At 42.1% G+C, this 17,386-nt stretch overlaps 1 protein-coding gene across 2 annotated transcripts in view; it reads right to left on the bottom strand.

Annotated features, from left to right (window-relative positions):
• Positions 1-8,448: 8,448 nt before the first annotated feature.
• The window catches only part of LOC307193543 (N-acetyllactosaminide beta-1,6-N-acetylglucosaminyl-transferase), a 58,235-nt gene continuing 49,297 nt past the window's right edge, over positions 8,449-17,386 (bottom strand). For both annotated transcript variants that reach the window (XM_079935687.1, XM_079935686.1), the window contains exons 2-3: positions 17,239-17,331; positions 8,449-11,343 (exon numbers count right to left, since the gene is read on the bottom strand). In XM_079935687.1, the coding sequence (XP_079791813.1) occupies positions 11,153-11,343; positions 17,239-17,331 (284 nt within the window). In that variant the 3' untranslated portion in view covers positions 8,449-11,152. The remainder of the gene's footprint in view (positions 11,344-17,238; positions 17,332-17,386) is intronic.

The raw sequence follows: 17,386 nt of genomic DNA, 5'->3' as shown, positions 1-17,386 counted from the left end.
AACGGGAGAGGCCACAACAGTGAGAGGCCCACATACCGCAAAAAAAAAAAAAAAAAAAAGAAGAAGAATGTGTTTGCAAAAAAATTTAAAAATAAAAAGAATAATATGACTAAAAATGGAACTACCACATGACCCAGCAATCCCACTACTGGGCATATATCCTGAGAAAACCATAATTCACAAAGGTACATGTACCACAACGTTCACTGTAGCACTATTTACAATAGCCAGGACATGGAAGCAACCTAAATGTCCATTGACAGATGAATGGATAAAGAAGATGTGGCACATATATACAATGGAATATTACTCAGCCATAAAAAGGAACAAAACTGAGTTATTTGTAATGAGGTGGATGGACCTGGAGTCTGTCATACCGAGTGAAATAAGTCAGAGAGAGAAAAATACCATATGCTAATGCACACATATGGAATCTAAAAAAAAACGGTACTGATGAACCTAGTGGCAGGGCAGGAATAAAGATGCAGAGATAGAAAACAGACTTGAGGACTCAGTGGGGGAAGGGGAAGCTGGGATGAAGTGGGAGAGTGGCATGGACATATATACACTACCAAATGTAAAATGGATGCCTAGTGGGAAGCAGCCGCATAGCTCAGGGAGATCAGCTGATGCTTTGTGACAATCTAGAGGGAAGCTGGGATGAAGTGGGAGAGTGGCATGGACATATATACACTACCAAATGTAAAATGGATGCCTAGTGGGAAGCAGCCGCATAGCTCAGGGAAATCAGCTGATGCTTTGTGACAATCTAGAGGGGTGGGATAGGGAGGGTGGGAGGGAGGCTCAAGAGCGAGAGGATATGGGGATATATGTACACTTATAGCTGATTCACTTTGTTGTACAGCAGAAACTAACACAACATTGTAAAGCAATTATACTCCAATAAAGATTAAAAAAAAGAATAATGTGTTTGCAGTAGGTTTTTTGGTACGTAGTTATAATTTCAGCTTATCTGTGAGTTTTCTCATTTAGCCTCATCTCCTTTGTCTCTTTGGAACCAAACCAGGTTCATAGACATTCTTATTGCCTGTCTAGGCACCTTGGACTCATTAATGTAAAAAAGAGAAGGCTTTTTGGGTTTATACCTCTGAGAATGTCCCCTCACCTTGGAGAAATCTTCTTTGCTGGTTTTTTTGGAGATTTGTAGAAATACACATCTCCTGTCTGCTTCCTGTCACATGCAACAGTATTCCATCTTTGCTGCTTTGGAAACCCTTCTGCATACTTTGTGGTTTAGAGTTTCAATTTCTTCTAGTTTCATCAAGTTAGAGTTTCTAGTTCTCATTCTCCTTGTGGCTTTTGCATATTTTCCATGAAAGGAGATTACTAAGCACTATATTGATGTCTTCCAAAGAATCACAGCGGATTCTTATCAGAAATTTACAAGCTGAGGGACTTCCCTGGTGGCTCAGTGGTTAAGCATCTGCCTGCCAATGCAGGGGACATGAGTTTGAGCCCTGGTCTGGGAAGATCCCACATGCCACGGAGCAACTAAGCCCGTGCGCCACAACTACTGAGCCTGCGTGCCACAACTACTGAAGCCCATGCGCCTAGAGCCCATGCTCCGCAACAAGAGAAGCCACTGCAATGAGAAGCCCATGCACCGCAACAAAGAGTAGCCCCGCTCACTGTAACTAGAGAAAGCCCGCGCACAGCAATGAAGAAACAATGCAGCCAAAACCAATTAATTAATTAATCAAAAATAAAGTTACCAATGATTAAGACTTTATTAAAAAAAGAGGCATACATTAAAAAAAAGAAATTTACAAGCTGATCCTAGAAAGATCATGGTTCTGACTAGATTGATAAGTGTTGATTATGAAGGATAAATAAGGTTTCTGCTGTACTCAAAGGGCAGAGAGGATTATGCTTGGAACTTGGCTTGTGGTACCACCATGTCCAGGGGTACAAGTTACTAGGAGCTCAGTTCCACCTTATACACAGCTGTGCCATGAAGGTCAGAGTTCCTTCAGAAATGATGACTTCAGTCATATCACCAAGATGAAGCTTAAGCAAGTGAGGTTTGGGGTGCTTTTGTTTTGCTAGTTGGTTGGCTTTTTGGTAACTCTTCATGTTAATATATTTTCATACTTACAGAAAAGCTGAAGTAATAGTACAAGATCGACCAATTGTTTGTATATGTTCCATTTGCTTTCCTATTCTGTGTGTACGTGTCGTGTACATATTTTGAATCATTTGAGAGTATGTTGGAGACGTCATGCTACCTCACACTCTAAACACCTTGGTACTTCCTAAGTAAAAAGAATTTTTTTGTATAATCAGGACATTTAAAATTGACACAATAGTATTATCTAATCCACAATCTGTATACTATTTTTTTTCTATTTTCCCAGTAATGTCCTTTATAGCTTTCCTTTATACCTCCAGTTTAGGATCTAATCCAGGATCATGTGTTGCATTGATTTTCATTTCTCAGTAATCTCCTTTAATCTAGGACCATGCTAGTTATTTTCTACAATGTTGATCAATTTGGGTTTGTTTGATGTTTTCTCATGACTACAAATTCAGTTTATTCAGTTTAGGGACACCACTAAAGTGATGTTATGTCCTCAGCGCTTTCTATCAGATTGACTGTGAGTCAATCTGTCCCAGTGTTATGTAACTTTTTATGTAACTTATATCCCAATGTAACTTCCCCCCCTCACCCCGGCTGTGCAGCACCACTTGCAGGATCTTAGTTCCCTGACCAGGGATCAAACCCGTGTCCCCTGCAATGGAGGGCAGAGTCCTAACCACTGGACCACCAGGGAATTCCCAGTGATATAACTTTGATCACTTGATTAGATGATGTGTTTAGGCTTTTTTTTTCACTGTAAAGTTACAATTGAATGCTTAAAAAAATAAGTGCTTAAGTGCTTAAAAAAAGTGCTTAAAAAAGTGCTTAAATGCTTAAAAAAATAAGTGCTTAAATAAGTGCTTTTTAATGCTTAAAAAAATAATCTATGGGGAGATATTTTGCAACTATGTAAGTATTCTGCTCCTTGTCAAACTTTCACCCATTAGTTACAGCAACCATTCATGATTTCCTAACTCCATTATTCCTTCTGTATTTATTAGTTGGTCTTTTACTGTAAGAGCTTTCCCTTCTCCTCCATTTAGGTGTGTACATATGTATGTATATATGCATGTATGGATTTATGGACTCAGTTATTGAATTACAACCTATTACTATCATATTTATTTGGATGCTCAAAGTGTCCCAGATTAGCCAGCAGGAGCCTCTTCAAGGTGACTTCTGTGCCTTTTGATATGTTCTCATTATTCTCTGAGTACTACCCTAATTTCTGGTGCTACACTATGTTGCAGACTTATACTTTCCCTGCCCAAGCACGGGAACCAACTTTTTCTTCAAGGATCTCTTGACTCGCTGGATTTTCAAAAAAGCCAAGAAATACATTGGTAAAGGCAAGTCTCAACGTCCAACTACAGTCTTTGAGATCAATTGCAGAGAGCAAAACTGTAGTCTCAAAATCTTCCCTCTATGGCAAGGTCTTGCCTAACAGCCTAATCTAGGAGAAACCCACTCTCTCCACATCTGTTGACCTCTGTCACTTCACCCTGTTTTATTTTCTTCACAGTGACACTTAATCACTATCTAAAATTATCTTGTTTGTTGATATATTTTTGTAATTTTTCTATCCCTTCAACTACGATATAAAGGATCTGTCAGTCTTAATCCACGGCTGTATACCCGGAACCTGAAACTGGCCCAGTGCATTTGTTAAATATAGAGAGGAATGAGTGGAAGCTTTCTGCTCAAAAAAATCCTATGAAAACACAACAATATTTCTTTACCCCCATTTTATACTGTGGAAGTTTTTCAAATGGCATTTGCCCAGATTCCCACCATCCCTTAGAAAACTTTCTTGATCACATATCCAGGTAGGAAAATTTCCATGTATGGTAATGACTACAACATCAGTGTTTTAGTAAATTTCCTTGATTTTCAAAGATTTCTCTACCAGCCTGTCATGTATTTAAGTCACTCGGTTGTTTTTTGTAGTTGTTATCCCCAAAGAATCTCATGTTATTACCGTGGTTATTTTTTAAACCATCATTCTTCCACTGGGTCATCTCTGATACACAGCCATGCAACTGGAAAGTCTAATTCGGGTACTTCCTGCTGCGTCCTCTGTGAAAGCCACCATGGAATGCTAATCATGGAGTTATCATGCCTCACCTGCTCACAGGTATGTGGCAGGGGATCACAAAAGGTGTTAAGCACCAGAGTTTCGATGTGCGGACCTGGCAGTAATCAGTGCCTTTCCTCCTTGCTCTTCACGACCCACTACACCTATCTAGTAAAATCCTAAGAAAATGAATCTAGAGTTTCCCAACCGGTGATCTGTAAGACGCAGGACACGTTTTCACTGCCCTACCCCTGCTTCCTTCCCCACCGTTTTCTTAGTGATGTGACTATGGCTTTTCTCTCCTCCCCCATCCTTTTCTTTTATCTCATTCCCATAGTCTAGAATAGAGAATGTACAGAATTTTCCTTTTCATAGTGCAATTTTCATCTGTAAATATCATTTGAGACCAGTCCCTTGCGGTCATTTGGTTTAATGTGATGGCACGACACGTTACTGGGACTCACCTTACCCATCTGCTCTGTCCTGTGCAAAGGTGAAAGTCACCTGGCTCTGACTCTCAACACACAGCCAGCATAGAATTAAAAACCAAACCAAACCGGTTTTGATCATTGAACTTTGGTTTTGTAAGATGTTAACATTAGAAGTTGGGGGAAAGGTCTACGAGAATTCTCTGTACCATTTTTGTAACTTTTCTCTGCAGTCTAAAGTTATTTTTAAATAAAACCTTTTAGAAAGCCATCGAAAACCTTCCATTGTTGCCTTGTGTACAGCTGATGCCCTGAAGCTCACTAATAATTAATTCACTTTAATAGAAATAAATGGCTTGAAGTTCATAAATAATTCACTTTCACCTTGCACTAACTTTTTCAACCATTTCTCCTAACAGCCTCAGCTCTTGATCACACGCCTGAGATTCACTTTTACAGTTTGACACATGATGCTGGCCAATGGTTTCTGAATTTTGCCTTCTTTTCATAAGAACCCTTTTGTTTGGGACCATTCAGCCCCCAGTATCCTTCCCAAGAGGGAGGTCAGGCTTCCTGGGCTGGCTCCCAAGGACTCACCAAAATTAATCTTCCCGACAGCCACCCCGGGAGCTCACCACTTTCAAAGCTTGTAGGCGTTCCTCGTGGAAAAGTGCGCATGGTCAGAGTCACCTCTTACCCACCTCCTTTCAGAGATATCACTGTTAGTCTTTCCAAGGTCAGAACTTGGCCCTGGGAGGTTGACCTCCAGTGTCTTTCCACTGGCTTGATCTCTTAAGCCCTGAGCCATCCTGACCAGAAGAGGGAGTAGTCACAACAGGAAACTTCTAGTTCTGGCATTAGTCTTCCCAAACTCCAGTTATTTGCTTAGTCTGTTCAAGTGAATCTCCGCTCCCGTTTCCCACTTGGCATAGACTGCTATGCATAGACTGCTATCCTAAATTCTTTTTTAAAATTATTATTTATTTGGCTGCGCCGGGTCTTAGTTGTGGCACGAGGGACCTTCGTTACTGCACGTGGGATATTTAGTTGCAGCATGTGGGATCTAGTTCCCTGACCAGGGATCAAACCCAGGCCCCTGCATTGAGAGCACGGAGTTTTAACCACTGGGCCACCAGGGAAGTTCCTGCTCTCCTAAATTCTTACTGTGTAAAAAGATTAACAGTGGTGACCTTTCCCTCTTACCTTTTGAAGTAATATGTGCAAAGAAAAAAAAATTTTAAACCAAAGTCACTCATAATTCCATTAAGCAACAAAAAAGAGATAGCAACTGGGGTTTTAAAAAACATTAGAATCATAATATATTTTTATTTATACTTATTTTCTGGGATTCTGATTCTTAACTCAATAAAGGATATCTACCAGAAATCTACTTCAAACCTCCAACATCATGTACCAGAGTTAAACATGCCCTTTAATGTTGGGAACAACTCAAGGACAGCTGCTATCACTGCTACCGTTTAAAACTGTACTGCAAATTTCTGCGTGTCAGAAGACAAGAAAAAGAAGGAAAAGGTAAAACTGTTACTTATTTTAAGGAATTTTTTATTTTTTCAGATTCTTTTCCTTTATTGTTTATTACAAGGTATTGGATATAGTTCCCTGTGCTATACAGAAAATCTCGTTGTTTATCTATTTTATATACATTGTTATGTATTTGTTAATCCCTCCTAATTTATCCCTCTCCCCCTCTTTCCCCTCTGGTAACCATAAATTTGTTTTCTATGTCTGTGAGTCTGTTTCTGTTTTGTAAATAAACTCAGTTGTATTAATTTTTAGATTCCACAGATAAGTGATATCATATTTGTCTTTCTCTGTTGGACTTAGTACGATAATTTCAAGATTCATTCATGTTGCTGCAAATGGGAATATTTTGTTCTTTTTAATTGTTGAGTAATATTCCATCGTATACATATACCACATCTTTTTTATTCTTTCATCTGTTGATGGGCATTTAGGTTGCTTCCATGTCTTGGTTATTGTAAATAGTGCTACTATGAACATTGGGGTGCATGTACCTTTTCAAATTAGAGTTTTCATCTTTTCTGGATATATGCCCAGGAGTGGGGTTGCTGGATCATATGGTAATTCTATTTTTATTTTATTTATTTATTTAAAAATTTTATTTATTTATTTATTGGCTGCGTTGGATCTTCGTTGCTGTGTGCAGGCTTTCTCTAGTTGCAGCGAGTGGGAGCTGCTCTTCGTTGCGGTGCGCGGGCTTCTCATTGCAGTGGCTTCTCTTGTTGCAGAGCACAGGCTCTAGGCGCAGAGGCTTCAGTAGTTGTGGCACGCGGGCTCAGTAGTTGTGGCTCACAGGCTTCAGTAGTTGTGGCTCGCGGGCTGTAGAGCACAGGCTCAGTAGCTGTGATGTACGGGCTTCATTGCTCCACGGCATGTGGGATCTTCCCGGACCAGGGCCAAACCCGTGTCCCCTGCATTGGCAGGAGGATTCTTAACCACTGCGCCACCAGGGAAGTCCCTATTTTTAGATTTTTTTTTTTTTTTTTTTGCAGTCGCGGGCCTCTCACTCTTGCGGCCTCTCCCGTTGCGGAGCACAGGCTCCAGACGCGCAGGCTCAGCGGCCATGGCTCACGGGCCCAGCCGCTCCGCGGCATGTGGGATCCTCCCGGACCGGGGCACGAACCTGTGTCCCCTGCATCGGCAGGAGGACTCTCAACCACTGCGCCACCAGGGAAGCCCAACTCCCCATTCTTTATGTATGGGCTCGGAAGAACGACTTCCTCCCAAAGAGTGTCGTATGGAAAAAGGGAAAAACCTCACTTTATGGTGGAGAATCCTGACTAACACTACTTAAGCCGGGTGACCAAGGCCAGCATCAGCTGTGATAAGCTAAGTCGATAGTGTGTACCCTTCATATCATGTGATGAAAGTGGTACTTTACCTCTGTGGTCTTCCTCCTCCAAACCCCCAAATTCAATCTAACCATGAGAAAAACACCAGCCAAAACCAACGGGTGGGGGGCATTTTGCAAAACCTCCAACCAGCACCCTTCAAGATTGTCAAGGTCATCAAAACAAGAAAAGCCCGAGAAACAGTCACAGCCCAGAGGAGACTGGAGAAACATACCTAAACCCAATGTGGCACTTGGATAAGATCCTGGAACGAAAAAAGGATATTAGGTAAAAATTAAGGAAATCTACATAAAGTATGAATATTAGGTAATAGTGATAATGTATCGATATTGGCTCATTAATTGTGACAAATGTATTATACTAATGTTATATATTGATTATGTTATATGGGAACTCGGTATTATCTGTAATTTTTCTGTAAAATTAAGACTATTCTAAAAGTAAAAGTTTATTTTTGAAGGGCCCACAAAAGCAAGTTGCAAAAAGATGTAATTTCTATTATACATCTCTATAATCAACTCATTTAAAAAAAGCCAGTACATGTGTCTTTGTGTATATTTCCATCGTATACACAAGCACGTGTATATAACTGATGTAGAACTATAGAACTGTGTAGTCCAATAACCACTAGTCACATGTGGCTAAAAATAAGTAACATTTCCTCAGTCACACTGGCCACATTTCAAGTGCCCGGTGGCTAAATTGAGTGGTTACTATCTTGGACAGTGTAGATACAGAACATTTTCATCATTGCAGAAATTCTTTTGGACAGCACTGCCACAGGATATCACCGCACTGAAAAGACACTTCAGAATATACACCAATCAAGTGATTACTCCTGGAGAAAGGAATTCACTTTTTATTCTATATTCTTCTGTATTCTTTCTATTTTTTTTAACCTATGAACTTGATTTTATCATATTTTAAATTTTTTTTATTGAAGCATAGTTGGATTTATGTATTCTTTCTATTCTTATGAACATATATTTTTATTGTTTTTGTAGTTTGAAATGTTTTTCGCTTCAGTTTTTAAACATTTTGCATTAAAAAAATGGTGCATCAGATGTTGTTTAAATGAGTTATTTTCCTCAGTATTTCTGTCATTTTCCATGTGTCTGTTAGAGGCAAAATTTGTTTAGCCAGATTTAGCACTGAAAGGCTGCTCAAAAACGTTGGCATTTGACAATCGAATAATTATGATAATATTAACGTCTTTTTCCTAAATTGTACCTTGATTTTTAAAAAGTAAATAAAGGAGGCAAGAGTAGAAGGCTAACTTCTTCCTTCCTCAGATTTTAAAATGGTTGTACCCAATTTAAATGAAACTGATCTTCCATTATATTCTCTTCTCTATCATTCCCAATTATTCTCCCCAACACTCCACAGAGGAAAAGCTTAATTATTTTTCAGTGGATGGGCATTTTTAGACAAGTATGTGCGTATGTATGAATGTATTTATTTGTATTTTTTAGAAAATGTTAGGAGAATTATCTTCAAATGCCAATCAAATAAAAATGCACAATAGCCCCAAAGGTGGAAAACAATATATTAATTTATTTCCAAGAAAACAACACGGAACATCATCGAAAACAAAGTTTTCAGGGCACCTGCAAGGGCTAGCAGAAATCCACTAGTCCAAACACTACACTCTTCCAATATTAAAGTACTTTAGACATAGAAGAAATGACCAACAACGGACATGTAAACATCTTCTATTCCAAAAGATTTCTTGTTCTACAAGAGAAAGATCCAGTGTAAAGCAACCCTTCTTCTCAAGTGGTGTCATGTAAATTAGTTGAAAAAAAAGGTATCTTCAGATTCTGCCTTTAGCTCTGGGTGTGTTCCCTACCCCTGGACTCTTCATCAACCAATACAGTTCCATCTTTTTTTTTTTCAGTAGCAGGAAAAAAGAAGGCTTTACTTCAAAGTCACTAGAAGTCATTAAATTCAAAGTCATTAAATGTGATTAACATTCAACAGGCACAATTACAGAAAAAAATAACGTTGCGTGGATTAAATGTATCATTAATTGTAGTTACTGTTGTTCATTAGAATAAATAAATATCAAGGAACTGGATGGAATATAAGAGTAGACTTCACATTTTTCTGACGTGACAGGACGTTTTCTCAATATTAACACTGAGACCATTCTGGGATGCTAAATATGGCTTTACTTCACCTTCTCTAAATGTTCCACCTCAGGAAATGAACAGAGGAGACCAATAAGAGAATCCCGATTCTCAGACAGATCATGAGAGCTTCCCGAGAGCGTTGTGAGATTTGAAGGCCATGAGACGTAAAGGAGCAAGCAGAGCACCTACAGAACACAATCGGCTGTGGCTTCCGTCTCCTCCTTCCCTTCTCTCTTGGGAATAATCTCTGATTTAGACCTCACTTTGTAATTTCTGATATCCTGGGCCTGGTATCACAGTCTACAACCCCGCACATGAAGGTGTTAAAATACAACCACCCTGTGAGATCCTCTAGAGCAGCCTTTCCAACGTGGACGTTATTGCCAGGACTTTTAGAGTGAAAAAGCTTCTGACTTACTTCTCCTCCTCGTCTCTGCACGTGTCTGGTGTATAATAAACACTCAAGAAATACTTATTGACCAGATGCTGAATGAATGAATTGGATACATGAATGGGACGAAGTGACCAAAAGGCTCACACACATTTGAAAGCTTTTAAAAATCCAGGCACTCCTATGACCCCCAGGCATTGCAAAGCTACCCAGAGCACACTATGGACTCCTTAAAGGCTCACGGGACAGAATTTGGTCTCCACTTTGCAGATAAGATCACTTTGGTCGGGGTGGAGAGTAGTGGCAATAAAGGAAAGTGATTTACTCTGAGATATTCAAGGCTTGAGGCTAAACCCATGCAATAGCACCTCTCTTCTAGAAATTCTTCATGCTTCAAGAACTTTTCCATGTTCTCAATGGAAAACAAGAAAGAGGGATCAGAGCACATTCCGACAAATATTCAAGAAACGGATTCCCCCCGGGGGCCTTTTCCTGAAGAGGCAGGCAGCGACTGCTGTCTCCAATTCTGTCTCCTGTGAATGGCTTTAAATTCTATCCAGAACTTTAGACACAGGAAACTTGAAAATGCTACTGTTGAAACTCAGGAACAAGATCTAGTTCTCAGTTCTAGGAGCTCAAGTTGTAAAGGAGATTGGTCAGTTACCCAAAAAGCGATTTCTATGCCTACGTGCAGGTAAGCAAAGAGCAGGGGATATCCACCAATGTGTGGCTGGAGATCTGTTATAAAAGATTCCTTCTTCAAAGAAACCCAGTTCTTCTTCTCCTAAATAGTATTATCCACAATTCTCCTTTTCATTAGAACATTTATATACGATGAAGATCAGATGCAAATCTGAGGACAGTTATTTATCGCTGATCAGAACATTAGCCTGATGCAGAGATGAGCCTCAAGAAACTGGCAGAGTGGCCAAAGCGCCAGCATCACTCTGCACAACCACCCTGACAGCATATTTCACGGTGTCCAGAGAATATTTTAACATGTAATAATGTAGTCAGGTCCTGAAGCCATAACCTTGGCCCTGAGACTGTTCATGTAATCCAGGCTAGGTTTTTCTCACAAAGAAAAGCTCTCCTTTCCAGCTGCGATTTTCCTTCAGTCGTGAGTGGCAGTAGATCAAAAATACCAGCTGGGCTGTATTGCAATTTCACTCTGATTTAGGGTTCTTTCTCTAAGCCTCAGCTCTAGGCATTCCACAGTAAGGGGGTACGTAGTGAGCTCAAACTTGTTAGCAAAGAGGCTTGACGAATTAATCAACCACTTTAAGTCTCCGTTTCCATAGATACAAATGCCATGGACGTAGTGGCCTGTAAAAGAAGAGAACAAGAAACAGTGGAAACAGGCTTGTTTTTGAGTCGGGGGTAGTGAGCTTGCAAAATGGTAGGGTTACTGCCTAACTGCTGCGTGGCTAGCACTGTGTCAAGGGCTACAGGATTGTGATGAGACAGCGTTGTGCTGGCCCGGCCCACGAGGACGTTAAACTTTCTGCGGGGAGAAAGAGGTACAAACATGCATTTGAAGAAAATGAGAGTTAAATAATACAAAGAAGTAACACACCAGGCATCACAAGGCCGTTCGTGGACCGTATCATGAACTTTGGATTTCATGGATGAGAAGCTCTGGAAGTGTAGAGATGGGAGAAGTCTTGATAGGCTGTATTGGTCAGGTCTCTTCTCTGAGCTCCAGCCTGGTCTAGCCAAGTGCCTACTTTATCTCTCCTCTTAGGTGAGTAATAAACCTCACCCATAGGTCGGGTCTCAAGTCCTTAATCCTCTCCAAGTCTTCCCCATCACAATCCACAGCAAGTCTATTCTTCAGTGCCCTGGGCACTTCTCCCCCTTTTTTTCACACCCCACATCCAATCTGGTAGCAATCCTGTCAGCTCAACCTTCAAAATACTAATAGAATTTGACTACTTTTCACCACCTCCACTACCTGCATCCTAGTCCAAGCCGCCTCCATCTTCCTGTCTGAATTGTTACAATAACTGGTTTCCAGCGCCTCCATTTTTGCCTGTTAGTACATTCCCAGCACAACAGCCAGAGTGATTGTTTTAAATGTAAGCAGAAGATGTCTCTGCTGCTCAAAACCCTCTAATGGCTTTTCATCTCACTTGCAGTAAAAGCCAAATTCCTACCAATGGCATTCAAGACTCCTCAGACTCTCCTGGACTCACCTCCCACCACTTACTCATTCAGTTATAACCTTTAATAACCCTTCCCAGCTCTGTGCTTTGTGACCACCCAGAGGGGTGGGATAGGGAGGGTGGGAGGGAGGGAGATGCAAGAGGGAAGAGATATGGGAACCTATGTATATGTATAACTGATTCACTTTGTTATACAGCAGAAACTAACACACCATTGTAAAGCAATTATACTCCAATAAAGATGTTTAAAAAAAAAACACAAAAACCCTTCCACATTCACATCAGCCACACTGGCCCCCTTGCTGGTCCCAAGCACCCCGGGCATCCATCCGTGTTTGCGCTTTCTCCCCTGTACCACGTCCTGCTACCAGACAGCCTCAAGGCTCCCTCTGGCGCCAGCCAGGGCTCGGCTTCAAGGTCAAGGTCATCTTCTCATATGAGGCTGTCTCTGACCTCCTTCCCTTCTTTCCTGATTCATTTTCCTTTTGACACTTATTACCAAACGTGTGTGTTTGTTTATTGTCCTTCTCCCCAGACTAGAATATAAGCTCCTGAAGAGCTAGAATTTGAGACCATTGTGTTCACTTCTGTGTCTCCGGCATATGGAACAGTGCCTGGTAAATATTAGGTGTTAAATGAATAGTTGTTGAATAAAAGGATAGAGAAGGATGAGTGGAGAGTTCACAGGTGGGTAGAATTGGGACGCATCAGGCAGATGGATGGGAAAGCATCAGGTGGGAAAATGCCTCTGGAAAATGTAGAGATGAGAATTTTCTGCTAGAATAGAGTTTGTTGGGGAACAGGTTAAAAACAAGGAAGTTGGTACTCTTTCCAGCATTTCTTTGCATATGGTAGAACTATTATGGTTGACTGACTTAAAATAGATGAAAGTTGGGCCTCTTTTATCCCATAAAGGGGTTGGGCCTTTTTATCCCTTTCTTATGAAAGGGCTGGAGAAGTTGTGTTTTTTTTAAATTTATTTTTGGCTGCGTTGGGCCTTCATTGCTGCACACGGCCTTTCTCTAGTTGTGGCGAGCAGGGGCTACTCTTCATTGTGGTGCGCGGGCTTCTCATTGCGGTGGCTTCTCTTGTGGAGCACGGGTTCTAGGAGCACAGGCTTCAGTAGTTGTTGCACGCGGGCTTCAGTAGTTGTGGCTCGCGGGCTCTAGAGTTCAGGTTCAGTAGTTGAGGTGCATGGGCCTAGGTGCTCCGCAGCATGTGGGATCTTCCTGCACCAGGGCTCGAACCTGTGTCCCCTGCACTGGCAGGTGGATTCTTAACCACTGCGCCACCGGGGAAGTCCCTGAAGAACTTTTTTGAATGGAAGAATCAAATGATGAAATAGATTTTAGCAAGATTAATTTTGCAGAGCTTTGCAGGGTACATTAGGAACCAGTCAAGAGACTACAGTAATTGTGTAAACCAGAGAGCAAATCTGTTCAAAGTTAATGGTTGCCATGAGTGGGAAAAGAAGGCTATTAGAGGCAGAGCACAGAAGGACTGACAGGACTTGGTGATTAACTCAATGTGGCTGGAAGGAAGTTCAGTAGACAGAGAAAATCACTGGAGAAAAAAGCCGGAGTTTAAGGAAGTTAAAGAATAACCGGGTAGTGGGTGGGAAGAACTCGGTACATGGGCAGCACGCCCATGCTTAAGAAATGGCAGTGAACAGGAGAGAAGATTCCAGGCTGGATGAAGTAGAGGGTGCCTAGACAGCTTGCTCTTCAGGATAGAGGCAGTAAGTACACCTTTGCTTAGGAAAAGAAACAGCAGAGAGGGAGACACTGAGAATGCAAGAGAGCAATGGGATAATTTAGGGGGATCCACACACAACTGAGACCAGATGCTGACCTTGGTTGTGAGGATAGGTAACTTTTCCTCTTGAAACAGGAAGCAACAATGAGAGAATGGGTCCAAAATGTTCTAAGATGGCGGAAAGGGATGACATGACAAAGGAATTGATAAGGAGATTTTAATCAAATATCTTCAAAGTTCTTCCTAAAGTTGAATTGATCACCTTTTGAGAATAGAAAGGCTGTTGTTTTTGTTTTTGTTTTTTGGTTTTTTTTTTGCGGTACGCGGGCCTCTCACTGCTGTGGCCTCTCCCATCGCGGAGCACAGGGTCCGGACATGCAGGCTCAGCAGTCATGGCTCACGGGACCAGCCGCTCCGTGGCATGTGGGATCCTCCCGGACCAGGGCACGAACCCATGTCCCCTGCATCGGCAGGCGGACTCTCAACCACTGCGCCACCAGGGAAGCCCAGAAAGGCTGTTTTAACATAAGATTGGGAGCTTAAAGGTGGGCAGAAAAGCTCAAAAGGTGTACCCCGGGAAGAGTACCAGGACAATAATGACGTAAATAAAAGAGTAAGTAGGCAGCCAGAGGGTCTAGCTGAAGGTAGACAGTGGGTGAATTTAGGGCAGTTCTGTGACGTTCTTCAACAATGTCCTGCTTCAGGAACCACAAATGGCAAAAAGCAGATGACAGGAATGATTACGTGCAGGAATCAGCCTTGTAGGATCAAACAGCAAGGGAACCTAAAATGTTAGCAAGAACAGCACACAACAGCTGACACAGTACACAGGCTGGACGAGGGGTCCTCAGAAAGAAACTGGGAGGAGGAGGAAAGTCGAACCTCTGGAAATTCCAATTTTAAAAAAGCAAACACATTTAAAACAACAACAACAACATATTTCAGATGTGGGGATACAGCAATGAACAAATCGGTCAAAAATCCCAGCCCCGTTGGAGCTTCTGTTCTGTTCTGGGGAGAAAGGCAGTAAAATATATACTATGTAAGTTGGTGAAGGAAACTAGTAGGGTGACAAACAGATAGTAATCAGAGATGGGAGCTCCAGGTTAAAGACCATAGGTCTAGAATGGTACTCTGTGATTTGAAATGCTAAGAGAGTTTGTAAAGTGGGTACACTCACAGGTTTGGAACAAATCCTATTACTCACAGCCAAGCGGAAAAGGTCCAGATTGTATTACTGACTTGCTGGTTTAGCAAAATGTTCTACTTCCTCTGGACTATGTCTTTTTCTTTTCCCTGTATAGTGGTCTGGGGACAAACATTTTTTATGCTATGAACGCTGTAAGGCTTTCAGATGGCATAACAGATACTAAGAGAAGAAAAAAACGAGACATTTGTTTGAGAGGGGCGTGGGCTACCCAAACATCGTACCCTGTGTAGGTTCCTGGCTAGGGGCTATCTTCATGGCCCCTACCTGTCATGTGATCAGTAAAGGTCCCTATAAAAATGCAAACCTGACTTGTCTATACCTTCTCTACTGAGGTAGGTCCTGGATACAGGTGCTGACAAGGAGACTGAAGGTAAAGCTCTACTTGGGGGGGTTGTGTGTGTGGCTGAAACACAGTGGACAGGAGCTTTGGGGGGGGGGGGCTAGAGCTGTAATGTAATCACATCACATGGGTCCTTGCCGTGGATGTTGGAGTCCTCAAGTATCACAGCTGGAGAAGAGGTGGAGAAGCAGATCAGAGGATGACCAGATCAGAGGATGGTTCTAAAGGGAAAGTGATAGGGGTTATAGAAGGAAGTGGAGAAGGCAACCTATCCCAAATATTGGGACCCTGCCTGATGGATATGGTCCACTTTCTAAGGAGATCAAAGAGCAAAGTACCCTCCTCTCCATCCCCCTCCCCCCACTAGGAGGGCAGGCCACGATGAGAATGCAGGCAGGTGGCAATGAGCTGTCCTCTGGGGAACATGTGGGCTGATTGAGGTAAAGATGTGACTATGCTTAAGAATAGAGTGTGCAGTGACACGAGGATGCTGTCATCCATAATGCAAGGGGACCCCCGAGAGACAGACACCGGAAAGAGGGTGAGTGTAATGGAGAGATGTAGAGAAGCAGCACTTTGGATGTTCTCATCTGAAATGTTAGGTGTAGATAAGATGGGCTGAGGATAGAGCCGTAGACTGAGTGGAAGAGGAGAGGAGGCCAAACTTCGTTACCACAGGGAGAACGGGGCAAACCTTCCTATTCACTCACTCATCCGTTCGCTCAATCACTTATTCACTGTATATATATTTATTGCCTGTTCTTATGGGCTGAATTGTATTTCCCCCAGATTCATATGTTGAAGTCCTAACCTTCCAGCCCCTCAGACTGTAACTGTGTTAGATGTAGGGCCTTTAAAGAAGTAATTAAGTTAAAATGAGGTCATGTGAATGAGCCCTAATCCAATATGACTGGTGTCCTTATAAGAAGAGATTAGGACACAGACACACAGAGGGTAGGTCATGTGAGCACACAGGGAGAAGACGGCCATCTACAAGTCAAAGAGAGAGGCCTCAGAAGAAACCAAACCTGCTGACACATTGATCTCGGACTTCCAGCCTCCAGGACCGTGAGGAAACAAATTTCTGTGGTTTAAAACAGAAAGTCAAGTCTATGGTACTTTGTTATGTTAGTCCTAGTCAACAAATACACATGCCCACCATGTACCAGGCAAGAGTTCGAATATACACCAGGACTGATGAAAAGCCTTCTTTACAAGGTTCTGTAGCAATGAAAACTCCTTGTTTTCTAGTTCTTATCCACTTGTAGGGGAAACCTCTCTTGTTGCTGTCACCTGCCATCATGCCAGAGCTGCAGCAAACACCTCCAAGCCACCTGGAAACCTGTCCGTAGGGGGAGCAGAGGCGGACATGAGGGATGGGAGTCAGTGGTAAGAACATGACGTCACTTCTCATCCTGACCACTGTCTCCTCATAACCGCTGCATGCCCAAAGGAGCAGAAAGAGGAATGAATAATAAGGAAAAGGCAGAAACTTGCAAGAAGAAAGCACCGTTACAATTTGAACCCCCCTCTACATCTCCCTAGGAAATTATAAGCTGGAGAATGTCTTTACGACACTTAGATTTACTTTTCAAGGACTGTGTCTTGAAGCCTCTTGCTACTCTGTTTAATAATTCACAGATTGGTCTAAATGAACCAGCAGGGCTCTCTGTGAGAACCCCTGTATTCCACAACCTTCATGCCAATACCAACAAGCAGTGTGGCCTCACAGTTTCAAATGAATGCCTCACCGTGGCAGCCTCCGTGTTTATCTTCCATGTCAAACCACTTTACAGCTCTGAGGTTCCCGGCCCACGATGCGTTTGGCATGGAGCCAGGAACACCTGCAATGTTGATAAAGAAGAAAAGCAGAAATGAGAACCAAGAAAGAGAGGTGTC

This window comes from Stenella coeruleoalba, assembly GCF_951394435.1.
Source record: "Stenella coeruleoalba genome assembly, chromosome: 10".
In the NCBI taxonomy this organism is placed as follows: Eukaryota; Metazoa; Chordata; class Mammalia; order Artiodactyla; family Delphinidae; genus Stenella; species Stenella coeruleoalba.
The sequence above is the reverse complement of the archived record's forward strand: the minus strand, read 5'-3'. Positions and strand labels throughout refer to the sequence as shown.